Source organism: Macrotis lagotis, chromosome X (assembly GCF_037893015.1).
Source record: "Macrotis lagotis isolate mMagLag1 chromosome X, bilby.v1.9.chrom.fasta, whole genome shotgun sequence".
Taxonomy (NCBI): Eukaryota; Metazoa; Chordata; class Mammalia; order Peramelemorphia; family Peramelidae; genus Macrotis; species Macrotis lagotis.
The window spans coordinates 289,603,469-289,621,898 of NC_133666.1; the positions used below are offsets into that span (position 1 = coordinate 289,603,469).

An 18,430-nucleotide genomic window follows, 5' to 3' on the forward strand; every position below is an offset into this window, starting at 1 on the left:
ATAAGCAAGCATGAATGGGTTGTGATGTTTCTTGTATACCAACCATTACATTATCTTTTCCCCAAAGTCCACTCATCTTCCAAACTTCCGTCTTATTCTTTTAAAAAATTTTTTAAAATTTTTTTATTTAATGCAGTGGGGTTAAGTGACTTGCCCAAGGCCACACAGCTAGGTAATCATTAAGTGTCTGAGGTCAAATTTGAACTCAGGTCCTCCTGACTCCAGGGCCAGTGCTCTATCCACTACTCCACCTAGCTGCCCCCCCTCTTACTCTTAAGGGAATCTTTTAGTTACTTAAGTTCAAAATCTTGGTATCACCCTTGATTTCTCACTCACTCCACATATCCAATCATTTGTCACATCTTGCCCAACACATCTTTTTTTTGTGATAACCTCCTAATTGATCCTCCTGATCCTCTTCTCCTTCCTTCAAACTACCTATCTGGGGCTCACCATCTTCATATTCATAGAGGATTTAGTGTAGAGACATCTGGCTGACTTCAATCCTACTTCATCTCAGAAGCCTTGAGCTCAGTGATCCAATAGCTTCCGTTTCTCTAATGGCAGGGACTACAGGTAGGAGCTGCTATGCTGGCTGATGAGTGTTTTTCATTGGATTACTCCTAATGGGACAGTTAAGATCTGATAGTTTCTCTCTACACTAATGCAAACTGCTAAATACAATATTCTCTCCAAATTACATGTGTGGTAATAAGGAAATTAAAAACTGGACAGAGATAAAAACGATGGAACAAGTTTATTTTTTGCATAAATTCCTGTAAATTACAAAGACAAAAATGCTAGACTATAGTGTATAACTTTTCAATATTTAACCAGGATACTTGTAATAAATATGCATAATGAAACAGTAAAAGACTAAAATTGTCAGGAAACCTATAAAATGTCTCAAGTTTTAGATTCTGCAGCATTTGTGTGCTGGAATTTTTGTGTGTTACTTTCTTAAGTGCTGACCCCCCCCCAAAAAAAATTCTTTTTCACATTTCTTTGGGGCTTTTTCAAAACTGCCAAATTACACTTAAACAACTTGAGTAACACCAAGAGCTATAGTTTGAGAAGTTTTTAAAGTCATTTTGCTTTGCACTGTTTAGAGAGCATAGGCTCTAGATGGTACTGAGTCCAATAAGCCTTGAGTCAATGTCCACCCAGTCAAAGCAGACACAGACTCCTGGGCAGAACACCTTAGAGATCTATTTTTTAAAAATATCTCCCCAATAAGAAGAAAGCCATAAGTGAAGCTACAAACAAGTTAGACAAGTTTTAACTTCTAAATATGGCATGGAAATAGGAAAGTATTTCTTCCATAGACCTTTGCTATGCCCTATGAGGACTGGACAATATCTGGGTTTTTACCAATTTTCAATGACTAGATTAGTCATGCTCCCTATGTTTATAAAAGTAAGCATGGTTATGATGTCCTGACAAAGCCAATGTTCACCAGGAAGGTTTGGCAACCTCCGGAGAGCACAGACAGATGTTCAGACCCCTAGTATCTGGCTGGGGCCTTGAGATGAGCTGAGAGTACTACTAGTACATTTTGCTACAGCTGAAAACTTTTACCCAAAGACATTTTAAGTCTAAAGCATGGTTATTTAAAATATTTTGTTAACATAGTGTAATGCAAATTTTATGTAGTAAATGGTTTAGGTAGTAAAAATCTGTAATGGCCAATAAAAATATAATTGAAAAAACATCTTTACAAACGTGAGGTTAGAAACTAAGAGGCATTTCTTGTAATCCCTTGTGGAATAGCATCTATTTGGATTTCCTGAGCATCATGGACAACAGTAGTAGACAAACTTGCATAGGTTGTTTGCAATATGTCATTTTAAAGGCTTTTGTTTTTGTTTTTTGAAATTTTTAAAGTCAACTCATTTATCGTCTTAACCTTTATATTTTAGTTAATCCTATTCATCCAATTATTGGACTGAATAGCCTAGCTCTAAGAGATGAAAGGTAAAAGGGGGGGGAATGATTGGGAGTTGGGCATGCAGTCCATTCAGAGGACATGCTGAGGGGTTTTGTAGTGTACCTTGTAACCAGTGCCAGGGTAATTTGCTTAGAAATTAAATCAGGGTTAGTGTCAGCCTAAAATCTTGGGTGCTTCTAACTCAAAGTAGGGGTAGATGGGCAGCCATAGGAAAAGGAGTTCCAACAGCATCTCCAAATGATTTGCAATAACTAGGATTGACCAACACCAAGGTCTGAGGGTATTTGCAGGTCAGCACCATCCGACAGACTTTCTCAGTGAAGCTCCTTAAGTCCCACAGACCCAAACCAGGTGTGATATCAGTCAGCACCAAGATCTGGGCTTCACAGCCTCAGCTCATCACAAGGCTGGTTCTTTAAGTCTTATGTCATCAGACAATTCTGAAGAATGGAAGGTCGAAGCTGAGAGGGCAGCTATGTGAACTCACAGTGCATACAACAAAGGAGAAAAATGGCAGTGGCTGCCAACCCTAACTCCTGCTTAAGGCAAATATGGCAAACATGAAGGGTTGGTGCTGAGTCCCAAAGAGTCTATCTCACTTCTTTTGTGATTGAGTTTTACACATGGTGAGAATTTGCTTCAGTACTTTTTGGACATCTTCATCCATCTGACCCTAGAAAATTTAGATAAAAATACAATTACTATAACAGACAACACATTTGCACAGACATAGCCCATGACATTGTCATTATTTGTAGTGAACCATCTGATGATCATGAGGCACTTTATCCAGAAAACTTTTTCATCCAGAAACTCTATACCCTTCAATAAGAAAAAAGTCAGCCTTTATGTATAAGCCTAGACATTTCACTTCTGGAGGAAACTAAAGTAGAATTCAAGTGATTTTCTTTCTGATATTCAGTGACCTAAGGGTGCCTCTGGCCAATGTTCTCAAGTCTAATTAACATATTGAAGTCTCTGCCCCAGGTTAGTTAAGCCATTGCTCAAAATGATGACAAGAGAGATGGGGCTCAGTGAAAAAAAAACTCATCACCAATGGAAACACTTAAAAAACCCCATGTTCTGCTAATGATGTATCAACAGTACCATCCAACTATACAAAGAGAGAGAAAATTATTAAAATATTTTCAGGGAATTCTGCCTCTCAATGTCCCGCTTAGCCTTTGTACTGATGTAAGAGGGAAGGACACAAATTTCCTCAAGTAGACAAAAGTCAATGGAAAGGGTCTTTTAATATTTTAAATTAAAGAAGCTCTCCCTTTTGACCTATGTCAGGGCTTGTATTTGTTGTGGGTATTTGCTTTTAAGTTTGCTTTTTTTGGATGACTTAGTTAAGGTGACAACTTAAAAAAAAATTTTTTTTTGTAAAGGGATGGGGAAATATTTCTGTAGATCTGTACCTGCACAGCATATAAAAGATGCATTCTGTAAACTGAGACAATCTCCTGGTGCTGTTTCTTGGATTCCTGAAATTTAAGAGAAGCAGTATGAAATCTCCAACAAAAATTTGTCAAACCACAATAATGCCCAAGGGATTCCTCTCAGATAAAAGGAGATGCCACACTAATGCCTGACCTTTCTGGATAGGTGACTTTTGGGGAACTGATAAAAAGAAGTAATTTCAGAGACATATGGTGATAATCTTAGAAAAGTCATACCATTTAATATCCTGATATATCAAATGAAGCAAATGTTCAGAAAAACTATGATTCCATTGACTTGGAAGGGGTGAGGCCCTGCTGGTGCACTAATAACACAGGTAACGACCTATCTGTGACTTAACTAATGAGTCTGAATGAACTACCTGAGACACAAGGAGGGGTTATGGGGCTGGCATAGGCTCATGCAAGCTAGTGAATGTTCAAGGTGATGAAATCTGAACTCAGGTCTTTATAACTTCAAGCTTAACTCTCTAGTTAATATATAATTATTTGGGGGGGGAGGCAATCAGGTTAAATGACTTGCTCAGGGTCACACAGTTAACAAATATGTTTTATGGTTGGTATTTTTACTCTGAGGGGCAGGGAAGTCAAAGGTGAGCATCTACACTGGCCTTTTACATTTGATACAATGAATCCCTAAGAAAGTGAGGATTCAAACAACACATTTAATAAAAATATATTCAAACATACCTCAGGTAAAAGCACCAGGTAAAAGTAGTTAAAACATAATTCAGGAATATAAAAGCTAATAGAGCAAGGAGGTGCCCTGGGGTTTCAGGAGTTCCCCACTAAGGACCACTTTTATATTCTTTTTATCCAAATAACCCACAGCTGGGTCCCAGGTCAATCCACTTGAGGACAAAGCTAGCCCAAACTGTTCAAGGCCTGAACTGAACTGTTTTGGGAGTATAGGGGTAATAGGAATTAACTCATGCCTCTCCAGTGCCACCAACATCCTGGTTCAGTCTCAAGACACCAAAAGAATGAGTATATTGAGCCCCTAGGACACTAGGGATCAGGGCCAGTTCTCTGCCAAAGATATCACTATATACTGATGACTGGGAGGCAAAGTAACTCAATTTCATGACATGATAACTAGAACCTGGATGTGAATATTAATAACTGGGGAGGGGGTGTTTGCAGTGGAGAGGGTATTTTACAGGTTAGATACAGCAGGGCATTTAGGAATGAGGTGAAATTTGTGTATATTTGATCATCAAAGATTCCATCCCCTAATAAAAACATTCTCTTGTAAAATCCGAAGGTAATCTGCATTGACAAAGGGAATTTTCTCACACTAATGATATCATAGATACAGTCCATCCTCCTACATAATTGTTAAGGTTTTTTATTTGAAAAATTATTTGAGGGGTTAGCAATTGGAGGGGAGGGAAAGAAAGAGGGAGTGAACCAAATAGAGGTTAAGTGACTTGCCTAAATCAAAGAGCTAGTAAGTAGCTGAAGTTGGACTTGAACACAGATCTTCCTAACTCTAAAAGGAGACATTAAAAAAAAAGAGGAAAGGAAGGAGAAGGAGATGGGGGGGGTGGAGAAAGAGGGAGGAGAGAATCAGAAAGGGAGAGAGAGAGAAAGGGAGGGAGGGAAAGGGGTGGGGGAGAGAGATGGAGGGAGAGAGAGACAGAGAGAGAGAGAGAACATGCATACCTGTCTCTCCTCCCCCCAACTCACTTTGTTTCAGTTATTATTTCCATCACTTCCCCTTCACCCCCAAATGAACAAGGCAGTTAAGGTCACTCCCTCAATGGATAATTTAAATGGGCCCTTTCAGCTGACTTGGCCTTGTAATGCTTCATTCAACCTGTAAAGGAAATAAGTTGAAACTCACTGTCAATTGATTCTGTAGATGCTTCACTTGCTGCTGTAGGGTCTCCAGCTGCTGACTTTGCCTCTTGGATGCACTGGTAGAGTAGGAAAGCTGAGAGAGGCTGTTCAAAGCCTCCTTTAATTTGATGACTTCCTTGGACATCTCATTAATCTAGTGAAATGAGAGCTACATGAGAATTCTTGCAAAACCAAATGTCTAAGGCATGCTTCTATTCTAATAGCTTCTTCTAATTCCCAGTGTCTTTTTAAAAGAGTTTATGCCCATTTTAAAACATCTGAATTAATTTTTTGTTTGTGTGGATGGGTCTAGTTTATAAAAACTCTGGCATGGGGGACAGCTAGTTGGCACAGTAGATAGAGCACCAGCCTGGGAGTCAGGAGAACCTGATTTCAAATCCAGCCTCAGACACTTAATAATTACCTAGCTGTGTGACCTTGAGTAAATCACTTAGCCCCATTGCCTTAAAAAAAAAAGGGGGGGGAAAGACCCACAGGTACAAAAATGTTTGCAGCAGCTCTTTTTGAAGTGGCAAAGAAATGGAAAAAAGGGTCAAATGGGGAATGGCTGAACAAATTATGGTATAGGAATGTGATGAGACAAAAGTCATCTTGCCCAAAGTCACAAAGCTGCCAAATAGAAATGTTTTAAGAGTTCCAACTTCTCTGGATAAATTATTCTATAGCAGGAATGGGCAAACTTTTTTCTACCAAGAGTCCTTTGGATATTTATAACATCATTTGTTTTATATAATGGGTCAAACAGTTTGTTAATTCACACCCCCCCCCCCCCAAAGCTCCTAGATTAATTGAATTTTGAGTCCCACCTGCAGTTGCTGTCCAGCACCAGACCAAATGATTTTGCAGGTCTTACATGGCCTGCAGGCCAGATATTTCCTGTTCCTGCTTCAAAGGGGTCCTCTTTAGGTTTTTGCAATTCTTAGATAACTTATTGTTTTCATATATTATTACCTTGTCCATATCCTCAAAATTAAAAAAAAAAATCCCAAATTCCACAAACCACAATGTTCCTGCCAATGACACTGGAAGTATTTGACAGAATAGTTAATTAGTAGGAGTGCTGAAACATATTCAAATAATGTACAACTGAAGAGTTACTTCCCTCATTCTTCCTCTTGTCTACCAGAGACAATTCTAACTTCTCAGTGGAACATTACTTCCTTTTCCTTTCCAACCCTTCTTTAAAAATGAGCATTCCCAATGATTTTGGTAGAAATCAATTATCCCAGAGCATCAGTTTTTAAGCTTTTTGGTCTTGGACCAATTTATTCTCTTAAGAATTAGTGAGGCCCCTCTAATAGAGCTTTGGTTTATGTGGACTTTATTTATTGCTACTTACAATAATTAGGAATTGAAATGTCTTTACTATCATTTTGAAAATACTTTTGACCTCATGGATACCCTGAAAGACTTTCAAAGGGTTTCTAGACTTCCCTTTTGAGAATATCTCTTTTAGAGAATGTGATTAAAGTTGAAGATTATTCAGGTTTTCAGTGGGGGAAAATAGAATTTTTATTCAGGAACAAGGTTTTGATAGTAGACATTAGCTATGTTTCTGCATGATGATTTTTATAGATGCATAAATTCAGTGTACTAAACAACTCAAATGCTTTATGGAGCTTTTATTTTAAATACAACATGTTTTTAAACAAGTGAATGAGTCTATATATTCTATTCATGATTCTTTAGTTTATTCTAGAGACAAATGAATCCACTCATATTCAAGGAAGAAAAAAAAACATGGAAGGATAAAGGTAAAGAATATATTGCTTTATGTATTGTGGTATTGTGAAAGAAGATGGGTAGCCTGGGGATGAAAGTTAGTGAACAACTTTTTTTTTTGGTAGGTTAGTAAACTTTCAGGAAATTCCTACAGGGTTACATTACAGAAAAAAAGTATTTTACCAACCTTCTTGTCTTTATCCTCTTCCAATTTTGAAGAGTTCTCAGAATATCTTCTCATTTCTATAAGTTCTTCTTGGGCTTGCTGGCACTTTTGTTGAAGTTCGTTTACTTCCTGTTCCTTAGTCTTCAGGAGATTTTGAATACTGTCCTTTTCCCTTTTTACCTGGGAGACCTCATTTCTCACCTGTGCCACTTCTAAGGATGCCTTCTCTTTCTCCTTCACTGAATCCTTCAATTTAGATGACAATGCACTCACTTCACCTTCCAAAGATGACTGAAGCTTTTCATAGGAGGCTCGAGGAACCATGGCATCATTCATTGCTGCTTTCTCTTCCAAAAGATGTTTCTCAAGATTTGCCACTTCAGTCTCCTTGCCAGCAAGCTGCTCTTTGAGATTATTTATTTTCTCCTCCATGTCTTTTGCAGCACTCCGGAGTGTGGTTATCACTTGCAAATGTTCTGTAATGGACACAGAATTCTGCTTCTGAGCATCGACTAGCTGCTTGAGCTGTGTGACTTCACTCAATACCTTTGAATACTGGGACTTCATTTCAGAGAGCTCATCTTCGGCTTTCAGCCGGGACACATTTGTTACCTGAATAAGCTTCTCATGCTCATCTTTATGGATATACTCAGAAGTGACATCCTCCTGTGACTTTCTCTTCCTGTAGTCCTCCAGCTCGGCTTGAGCTTCTTTGTATAGCTGAGAGAGCTCAGTCACCTGCTTGTTGAGTTCATCTATCATTCGGTTCATTGCTTCTTTCATCTCTCCGGCCTCATCGTTGGACTCTTGTAAAGTCTGATTCTTCAAAGTGTCTTGTAATTTTTTTATTTCATCTTGGGCATCTTTGTATTTCTCAATTAAAAAGGCTTTCTCTTGGTTCATATTCTCAATCACTGAGCAATATGAATTTCTGATTTTCTCATACTCTTCCACTGGTGGCTTGATAGCCAGGCTTTTCTCCTTTTCTTCAAGTTTTCCCTCTAACTCTCTCACTTTCTCTTTATTTCTTTCACTTTCATCTAATGCATTCTGCAGATCTTGCTTGAGCTTTTCAACTGCTTCATCTGAAGACCTCAGCTCCTGGAGACTGGAGTAACTATTATCTTTATCTTTGCTTTCTGGAGCAACCAGGCCTAATTTCATCTGCTTCTGCACATTCAAGACCTCTTTCATGGCCTCTTCATACTTGCTCTGGGTTTCCTTAAGCTTTTGGCTGAGATCAGAGCCATTCTCTGATATCTCAGAGCTGTTTAAACAAACTGATTCTGGAACTCGAGATTGGAGCTGGGCTTGCAACTCCCTCCTTTGAGCTTCTGAGCTATCCAGTTTCATCTGCACATCCTGTAAAACTTCCTGTAGCTGTTGAATCTTTATGTCCTGGCTGCTAGAGGCTTTACTCAATGTATGAGTTAAAACAAAGGCAGTGGTTTCACTTGGTTTATCTGTTAAGGGGGCCAAGTCAGTCTGGGTAGAATGGTAAGAGTCAGTGCTTAAGTCTGCCTCCACCTCCTTGGGTGTTCTGGCCTGTTGATAAAAAAAGAATTAAACATAACCAGTAGAATAAGGGAATGACCAAATAAATGAAGTGAGAAGGAAGGATCTCAATACCTATTATTTGAGTGGAACATGGTAATCAACCATGTCCATTTCTCAGGCTGTGCAGCCTTAGGGGAAAATATCATTCAGGACATGGGAGAAACAACACATGTGTCACTGAATATTCTGCTGTTACACAAACTTAATACTGCACCATGACTACGATGAGAACCCCTGGAAAGTCTTGAAAATACCACAAATTAGTGGTTTCCTCTAACACTGTCAAGGCCCTTCTCTTGGGAAGAATGTGGAAGATTTTTTGTTCTTCTTTTCCCCACCTGGAGAACAAGTCACTTTAATAATAATAATAATAATAATAATAATAATAATAATAATAATAATAATAATAATAATAACAACAACATTCATAGTACTTACTATATAGTAGGTATTGTGCTGACTACTTTACAATTAGTATCTCATTTGATCTTTACAACCCTGGGGGGTAGATGCTGCTACCTTCATTTCACAGGCAAACAGAGGTTAAGGGACTTGGCCAGGGTGTCAAACAGGTAATTAATACCTGAGACTTCATTTAAACTCAGTCCTTCCTGACTCAAGGCCACTGCATCACTTCACTGCCCATCTTCTCACCTATTCTGTTATTTTTTTTAAATTTATTTAAGGTGATGGGTTTAAGTGACTTGCCCAAGATCACACTGCTAGGCAATTATTAAGTGTCTGAGTCCATATTTGAACTCAGGTACTCCTGACTCCAGGGCTGGTACTCTATCCACTGTGCCACCTAGCTGTCCTATTCTGTTATCATTGAGTCATTTTTCAGGTGTGTTCAACTCTCTGTAACCCTATTTGGGGTTTTCTTGGCCAAGGATAGTGGAGTATATTTACCCTTTCCTTCTTTTAGCTCATTTTACAGATGAGAAACTAAGGAAATTAGAACTAAATGATTTGCTAAGGCCAGATTTTTAACTTAGAAAGATGAGCCTTCCTGACTCTTGGACCAGTGCTTTATCCATTGCATCATTTAGTTCATACTTAGTTGTTAACTACATCTGTTGAATTACCAAATGAATGTCTAACTAAATGACTGGTGTTTTCTATGTCTATAATTTGCAAAACTATTAAGTACATTTGACCAAGTTACAAGATGCTAAAATTAAAAACAAACATTGTGAATATCCCCCTCCCTAGAGCCCTTAATAAAAAAAAAAATCAAGCATTCTCACATTACAGGACATACAGAAAAATCCCAGTCTACTTACCTTTAATTTTTCTTGTAATTCTTTATTATGCAAGGTAAGAGAAGCAACTTTTGCCTGCAAGAGTATTAGAAGATCTTGCTGGTCGGCTTCAGAACTCACATCCAATAAACTATCTGCACCTTAAAATAAAGAGTTTTATTTTCATTCCCCTCAAACTCAGAAGGTATAAAACTAATGTTTTTGTTCTTGTTCAATTGTCTGACTTTATCTTTATATGAGGTTTTCTTGTCAAAGCTAATGGAGTGGTTTGCCATTTCCTTCTCCAGTTCATTTAACAAATGAGGAAACTGAGGCAAACAGGGTTAAGTCTCTTGCTCAGAGTCACACAGCTACTAAGTGTCTGAGGTCAGATTTGAGCTCAGGAAGATGGTCTCCTTGACTTCAGTCTGAATACTCTATTCACTATACCACCAAGCTGCTCTTTAGTCCAAATCTGACCTGACCCCCCCCCCCAAAACGGTTTTTCCTCCTAATTTTCTTATAATTGACAGTGTTACCACACCATTCTCCCAAACTCATAAACCTATCAAACTCTTTGGTTCTTCTCTCTTCTTCCTTTGCATATCCTATATCTGCTCTTTTCCTGGCTCAGATTTCTACTGCCACACTTTAAAATATAACAATAATTCTTAGATCATCTAATCCCTTCATTGGAGAGGAGGAATGAAACTTAGAAGTGAGGAGAAGTGAAACTTAGAAGTGTTAAGTAAATTGTCCATAGTCACACAGCAAGTAAGTAGGTAAATCAGGAATTCTATACCCCCTCAGTTCCACTGCACCACTATTATATATTTCCCTTTCAATGCATCTTTTTATCTCAGCACTCTTTTTTAGGTTTTTGCAAGGCAAATGGGTTTAAAGTGGCTTGCCCAAGGCCACACAGCTAGGTAATTATTAAATGTCTGAGACCGGATTTGAACCCAGGTACTCCTGACTCCAAGGCCAGTGCTTTATCCACTACGCCACCTAGCTGCCCCATACTCTTAGGATTTTTAAAGCACTGATTCAACCGTCTTTCCTTTTTCAAAAACTATCAATGGCTTCCTCCTGCTTACAGGTAAAAAGGTCACACTCATGTTATAGCTTACCTGCAGTACTATCACTCAATCGGTCTTTATTATCCCGGAGAGAGCTGACCTCTTCCTGCTGAAACACATGGTAACTTTTGATTAGATTTCAGAACCACATTTTCTTGCAAGAGAAGGAATATTCTAAAATAGGTGTCCTTATAAAAACACCAAAACCAAAAACTAAATTTTCTGAAGAAATATAATATTATCAAATAAATTATAGCACATTTTAAGCATCTATTTGTTGTAGCTAATAATTTTTTTTTGCAAGGCAATGGGGTTAAGTGGCTTGCCCAAGGCCACACAGCTAGGTAACTGTTAAGTGTCTGAGGCCGGATTTGAACTCAGGTACTCCTAACTCCAGGGCCGGTACTCTATCCACTGTGACACCTAGCCACCCCTGCAGCTAATAATTTTTTAAAAAATTATTATTTTTTTTAAGAATGGACTTTCTGATTTTGCTCAGATCAGAAGTGCAGGGGTCATTTAAGGGTCTGACTGACAAGGGAGTTTTGACCCGCTCTGTTTTTTGATCTGGGCTGATTCCTTCTGGGGCAACCTAGAGGCGGCCCTCCACTCCTGGAGGCTTACTGAATCAATATGGGTCCAGTAGCTCAGAATTCCCAGTATATGAAATCTTTCAGCCTCAGCCTCCCTTAGCAGCTAAGAATGCAGGTCTGGCCCATCTAATAGATTTTTTTTTAAGGTTTTTGCAAGGCAAATGGGGTTAAGTGGCTTGCCCAAGGCCACACAGCTAGGTAATTATTAAGTGTCTGAGACCGGATTTGAACCCAGGTACTCCTGACTCCAGGGCCAGTGCTTTATCCACTAGCTACCTAGCCGCCTCCATCTAATAGATTTTTAAATGAGCTATAACCCCAAATCAGAAATCATACATCCATCTTAAGTCTTAGTTACTAATTGCCCCTTTGGGGGATGGGGAATGGAATCTTAGATCTGTGATTTGATTAGCTAGGGAACATCTATTGAGAAGATCAACAGCTAGTCTAAAAATTAGTACAGCCTAGGGTATTGAGTACTTAATTGAATTGCCCACAATCACACCTCTAGTATAAATCAGAAAATAATATTCATACTCAAGTCTTCTTGCTTCCAAATTCTCCACCTAGTAATTGATTTTCTAAGTTTTTTTAAAAAATTGAAGAATATTATGGGGTTTCTTTGGGCACTTTCATATCATGGTTCAGAGAATAAGAGCTGAAAACCTTGTTTGATTCTCTTATTTTACAAATAAGAAAAGGAGGCCTAGAAAGGTTAATGGTTTGCTCAAAGTTACATGGGTAGTAAGTAGCAGATCTGGAATTCAAACACACAGGACCTCTGATTCCAAATTAAATTCTCTATTCATTGCCCCTTGATGTCCCCAATCTTCTCTAAATAAGTGATCTGGTATTAATAATCTCTTAGTAACCTTTAATTACGATGCCACAATAAAGACTATGCATGAAGAAAACTAAACATTACTGTGGATATTAAGATCATCTCATTTTAAATGTTTCAATAAAAAAATTGTCTATATGTCCTAATATGGAAACCCTGAATGATTTACTCTAACTGTTCCTTTGTCCTTGAAAATCTCTATCTGTGAATCTCAATCTACAACTCTATCTGTAAATCTCAACTGACACTGCAAAAAACATTCCTGTGACTTCAGAGCCAGGCTCTCATTTCAAGAAGAATGGACCTGCTACAAAAAAAAATCCTTCATTTGGATCTGACAAGAAAAAGCTTAAGCAAGTCAGATTTTTTTTTTTTTGCAGAGGAAGAAAGTACAGGAATGAGAATTCTTGATTTTAAAACAGCTTTACTTGCAACATGTCCTGTCCCTTACCCCTACCCCACCTTCCTCTTTTCCCAAATCATTTGGCTGTCGGCAGAATTCCCCTTTGGAATGCAGAATTTCTTTTGAGCCATTGCCACATTAAAAGAGACAGGGATATTAAATTACAGTGGTATAATTTCTTTTCTCTGACTCAAAAGTCTAGAACTTCTAAGGCATTTGATTGCAATATTTAGGGGAAGAGAAAAGTTCACTACCAGGCTAACTTATCACTGGCATCTTCTTCACATAAAGATGAACCTAAAATGAAACACCTAGCTGGAACAGCCTTGAGATAAGGGGAATTTAAGGGTATTTTTCAGTGTTTAATTTCAATCTTCAAAGATTTTAGAAGCAGCAGCTAGTTGGAGCAGGGACAGAGCACTGGTGTGGAGTCAGGAGGACTCCCGAGGTAAAATATGATTTCATACAAAAGCTCTGTGATCCTGCTCAAGTCACTCAATCCCAAATGCCTTAGGGGGGGAAGAAAAAAGATTTTTATTTTCCCTCCCAAGTTGTGGTTGTCAAGCAAACAGGTACATTTAAATAAAATATTATATATGAACATTTTGTTTTTTCCATCAAGCTATGTGACCTCTCTTCACACACACACACACACACACACACACACACACACACACACACACACACACACACACACACAACATTACCTTGAAAGATTGCTCAGGGAAAAAGACTGGTTCTTTTCCTGACAATGGGGTTGAAGTTACTGAACGTGGCATAGACAAGTCACTCAACTGAAAAACAAAAATGAATTCATTAATACAGGATGTTTCCTCAAATTCTGTTTGTGTCAGTTTCAAGGTGGCAACTTAATTATCCATTGCTAATAGACCCAAGACTCTTGTTAAGCAGTAGTCAAATTAAATTTGGAAGAGTTTTTTCAACTTAGCTCAAACCCAAACTCAAAACAATCCACAGCCCATGAGAAGCTTTTAGTGGATGGAGAAAATGAATAAACTAAAATGCTTTTAAAGGAACTCCATGGAAGACACATGATTCTTTGTTGTATCTTTGGGTAGAAAATCTACATAAAATCCTAAATTCTGGGATGCTATTTTTCATTTATTATTCTACTAAATTCTAGATTCTCTCCCACACACATACAGTGAATCACTGGAAATTTAGGGAATGAACATTAATTTTATATTTCCTCAGTTTTGGTCCAATTAGGATGGCACATTTTGGGGGGTGACTCAAAACTTTTTTTTTTCTGATTGGCACCACTGTTCCAACTCCATTTGTGAAATTAAGAATTGATCATAAACTGAAATAAAATCACCTTCAAAAAAAGTTTCAGTCATAACTTTTTAGCTATATCTTCTTTAAGCTCCCTGGGATCCTGGTACATTTCTCCCAGTTTTGTAATTAAGCAAAACAAATGCGATCTCTTTGCTATACTATGCAAAATAATGTTAAAAACCAGATAATGCTAAAGTTCAAGTATATAATTTAAGTCCTATAACCTCTTCTTTTTAGTGCTAAAGTTAAAACAAAGTTTAACTTTCCTATATTATTCCTTTTTATTTTATTTTATTTTACCTGAGAAGGACTGATAGGAGGTGGTGGAGCTCTGCGTTTTTTGGGAGTTCCACTTCTTTCTGAGCTTATTTTAGAGACTTGATCATGCTGGAAGTTTCACAGGCCAAAGAAGGGAGGTGGGTTAGTCTGGTTAGTAAAGTCTGAGCAAGTAGTTTTTCAAAACAAACAAGAAAAAAATCTCAGTAGCACATGCATTTCTTCTCTCTCTTTCTCTATACATATATTCATGTGAATACCTGGGTGTGAAATATATGACCAAAAAAAATGTTTTATGCATGCTGTTTCCTTTTGGCATTCCATACTTCAGTAGGGGAAAAAGAACAAAAAAAATGAAACTAGGTGATGAAAGGTTGGGAGGAAGAATCATTTGTTGCAGTCACTGACTCAACAAATACTTATTAAATGCCTACTGTGTAAAAGAGCAGTATACATTTTTTTATAAGATTCATTACTTATAATTTCTTCCCATTTAACATGATTCTTTCTCCTTTCTTTGGAAAACCTGGATTCTTTTTACAATAGGTTAAAAAAAAAACTTTATCTTTGTGGCATTGTAGCCAATAAAAAGTCCCATTCATACCATCCTTCCTCTTTTTCCAAAAAAAAATAAAATTTGTAAATATAGTACTTAGCCTTTGATAAAGTACTCTAGTTCTCAGAGGTAAAAAGTTGTTCAATGAGAAATTAGATCTTTATGAAAAATAGCTAAGTGAGCATGCTTCAATAAGGCAAAGGTTAAAAAGTTGTCAACACAAAAAACCCAAATAGGTGGGTGAAACAGACTAGAAAAGGGATCTTAAAACTATTTTTCAACTATATATAAATTTATAATTTATGAAGTATTTACTTAAAATACATTAAAAAAGGAAAATCTTTAAAAATATCAATAAAAGCTAGATTTTTTTTCTCTTAATTTAATAGTCAACTTAAATCTTCCTTAGTTAGACAGTTCTATAGTAAAAATTTGTAAGTACTGTAGGTTTTATTTCACGATCATGATTTAAGAGTAAGTACATCCCAGGGTTGGGTTTCCTAAATTAATTTTTACATGAAGACGGTTCTAAGTTTAAAGATACATGCTCTTCAGATTTCTTTTGAAGTACCAGTTCCAAACATTTGGTACAATTGGGTTCAATGGACAGTATACTGAACTTGTAATAAGAAGATTTGTTCAAATCCTGACTGTCATTTACAACTTATGTGACCCTGGGTAAATTTCTTTACCTCTGTGCCTTGGTTTCTTCATCTGGAAAATGAGGGGATTGGAATAAGTGGCCTTAGAGGTTGCTTACAGTTCTAAATATGTTTCTATAAAATGTATATATTTCACTAGCTCAAAACACTAAATTAAGACCTCCAAAGACTGATATTCCAGTTCTGTCAATTTTTTTCATTTAAAATGTGTTACTATAAGCAACAGAACACAAAGATGTTTGAATCAAGCATTTTAAAATTTCTACTACTGAAAAATGGCAATCCCCCTCCCCCTCCCAATAAATACCTGCTTTGGTTTTGTTGGAGTCTTTACATCTGTAGAGAAAGGGGGGAAAATAAGCTTTATAAATTTTAAAGATACACATCTACTTTTTTTTTTAGTAGAATAGGTAACAATGCTAATGCTTCAGGTTTCATCAAGATATTTAAGCAGAAAAAATCTAACATTTAAATTATTTTATCCTTTGGGGAAAATATAGTGGGAAAACTTAAAACAACATTGGCTATTTTCTTTCACATACCAGCGTCCTGAGAAATTTTTGTTAATAGAAGGCTTTGAATTCCTGTATTTTCTGAGAGTTTGGCATAATGTAAGGCATTGTGTCCAAGAGAATCCACAAGGTTTAAGTCTGCACCCTTTTTAATTAAGGCTTCCACCATGTTAGAGTTGCCAGATTCACAAGCCAGGATTAGAGCAGTTCTGGAGAGAAAAAAAGGGAGATACCACAGTTTAGTCCTAAGGAAAACAAAAGAGATGCACACTTTCTGGGGAAATCTTTATTTTTTTTTCCTTGAAAAAAAAACAGAGGGAGTATGTGGCAAGGAAAAAAGGATAAATAAAGAGCTATTGGTTAAGGAAAGAAAGGAAAAGAGAGGGAGGAGATGACAGAGAACAGAGTTAGTAGAAAGACTGATTTAACTTCTCTGTCTCTGTCTTTCTCTCTCATACTTTATGGCCACGGCATAAAAATGAAATTATGTACATGTACACATTATGAACATGTACACACACACACACACACACACACTTTAAAAATTACTAGGCCAAATCACAGTAACAAAGTTCAGGACTTTTTACTATGGCGTACTTCTTGATTCAAACTACTCGTACTAAAATTTCCATTTTTTTTTTTTTGCTTGGCAATGGGGTTAAGTGGCTTGCCAAGGTCACATAGCTAGGTAATTATGTGTCTAAGGTCGCATTTGAACTCAGGTCCTCATGACTCCAAGGCCAGTGCTCTAATGTGCTCTATCCCATTACGCCACCTAGCCGCACCCCTAATTTTTTTTAGGTTTTTACAAGGCAAATGGGGTTAAGTGGCTTGCCCAAGGCCACACAGCTAGGTAATTATTAAGTGTCTGAGACTGGATTTGAACCCAGGTACTCCTGACGCCAAGGTCGGTGCTTTATCCACTACGCCACCTAGCCGCCCCATCCCTAATGCTTTTTAAAAATTAAAAATGACAGCCTACATAGGGCTAATAGTCTAGGACTAATTTTTAAACACTTATATTTTCATATCAATGTTATCTGAATCTATTATCAATGATATTAATTAGAAAGGTATACTTTCCTCTATTAGTAATACAATAATAGTAATACCATCTTTCCTACCTTTATTTAAGGTGGTTCATATTCTTTCCAATGATTGATTAGATTTTTCACTGAAACCCTGCCCCAAACCAGAATTCTATTTTTAAGTTCACTGAGGTTTAGGTGTACAGTTTTTTCACTGTGCCATATTACTGTACACACAACTCAGGATCCAAAGTGGAAAGAACAATCATTATGCTGCCTTTTCTTCTGAACTTAGTAGTACCCAAACAACTTCTAGATGTCTATTTTATTTTAGTTATTAATATTTTTGTTTTCTTTTCCCTTCAAACATCAGGACTTTATCCAATTATGAAAAATGAGTTGGAGCTACAAAATAAGTAATTTAAAAACCCTAATAGAAATGGTCACTAATTATGAATAAGCCAAGACAGGTCAATTAGATGATATACCTCAATCATCAGGCACTTCTGGTAAATGACTTCAGACCAATAAAAAGCCAGGATCCCAAGGGGGGAGTTCAACCTATATTTACATTGATGCTCTGTACAGATGAAATTCATATATCATGGGCAACAAATAAAATGGATTTAACTGCAACGTGTGCTTATTTGACATTAACTTTTTTTAAATGAACACAGCTTGAGGAATAATATTCTAAGTTATTTTCATTTAATATGAATAGGATTAAGTATGATAGCTCAAACTCTGTCCTCCCCTCAATCAAAGAAATTTTAAGTTACTTGCAATTTGCCAAGGATATTAAGAAAACAAAACAAACTGTGTTCACAGATTTCTTTGACAGTTCAGTTCCTCCAAAATGACTTGCTTACTTTTGCCTTCAAGAGTCACATCATGGACTTAGTCAAGTACCACCAATAGTTTGGGAAACATTTCCTCAATTAACCATGTCTCCAATGATCCAAAAAGCCAAGAAGAAAATTGTTCCATAAACTGTTCAAAACACAACTATAATTTTCTGAAGACATACAAAAGATATATGTTGCCAAGGTCACAGCATCAACAAGACTAATTTTATGGTACCTTCCATTTTTGTCTCTGGAATTGACATCTGCTCCATGATCCAAGAGATAGCGACATACTTCAGTATGGCCATTCTGTACTGCAAGAAGCAGAGGAATATTCCCATCCTAGGAAATATATTCAAATAAAGATTTCAATTCA

At 37.1% G+C, this 18,430-nt stretch overlaps 1 protein-coding gene across 8 annotated transcripts in view; it reads right to left on the reverse strand.

Annotated features, from left to right (window-relative positions):
* Positions 1-725: 725 nt before the first annotated feature.
* The window catches only part of RAI14 (retinoic acid induced 14), a 171,920-nt gene continuing 154,215 nt past the window's right edge, over positions 726-18,430 (reverse strand). For 5 of the 8 annotated variants that reach the window (XM_074202440.1, XM_074202439.1, XM_074202438.1 and 2 more), the window contains 11 exons: positions 18,290-18,396; positions 16,212-16,390; positions 15,977-16,005; positions 14,476-14,562; positions 13,584-13,670; positions 11,091-11,148; positions 10,003-10,121; positions 7,184-8,707; positions 5,258-5,407; positions 3,370-3,435; positions 726-2,621 (listed from right to left, as the gene is read on the reverse strand). In XM_074202440.1, coding sequence (XP_074058541.1) covers positions 2,544-2,621; positions 3,370-3,435; positions 5,258-5,407; positions 7,184-8,707; positions 10,003-10,121; positions 11,091-11,148; positions 13,584-13,670; positions 14,476-14,562; positions 15,977-16,005; positions 16,212-16,390; positions 18,290-18,396 — 2,484 coding nt within the window. In that variant the 3' untranslated portion in view covers positions 726-2,543. The remainder of the gene's footprint in view (positions 2,622-3,369; positions 3,436-5,257; positions 5,408-7,183; positions 8,708-10,002; positions 10,122-11,090; positions 11,149-13,583; positions 13,671-14,475; positions 14,563-15,976; positions 16,006-16,211; positions 16,391-18,289; positions 18,397-18,430) is intronic. The other 3 variants (XM_074202437.1, XM_074202443.1, XM_074202442.1) reach the window with 3 other exon arrangements.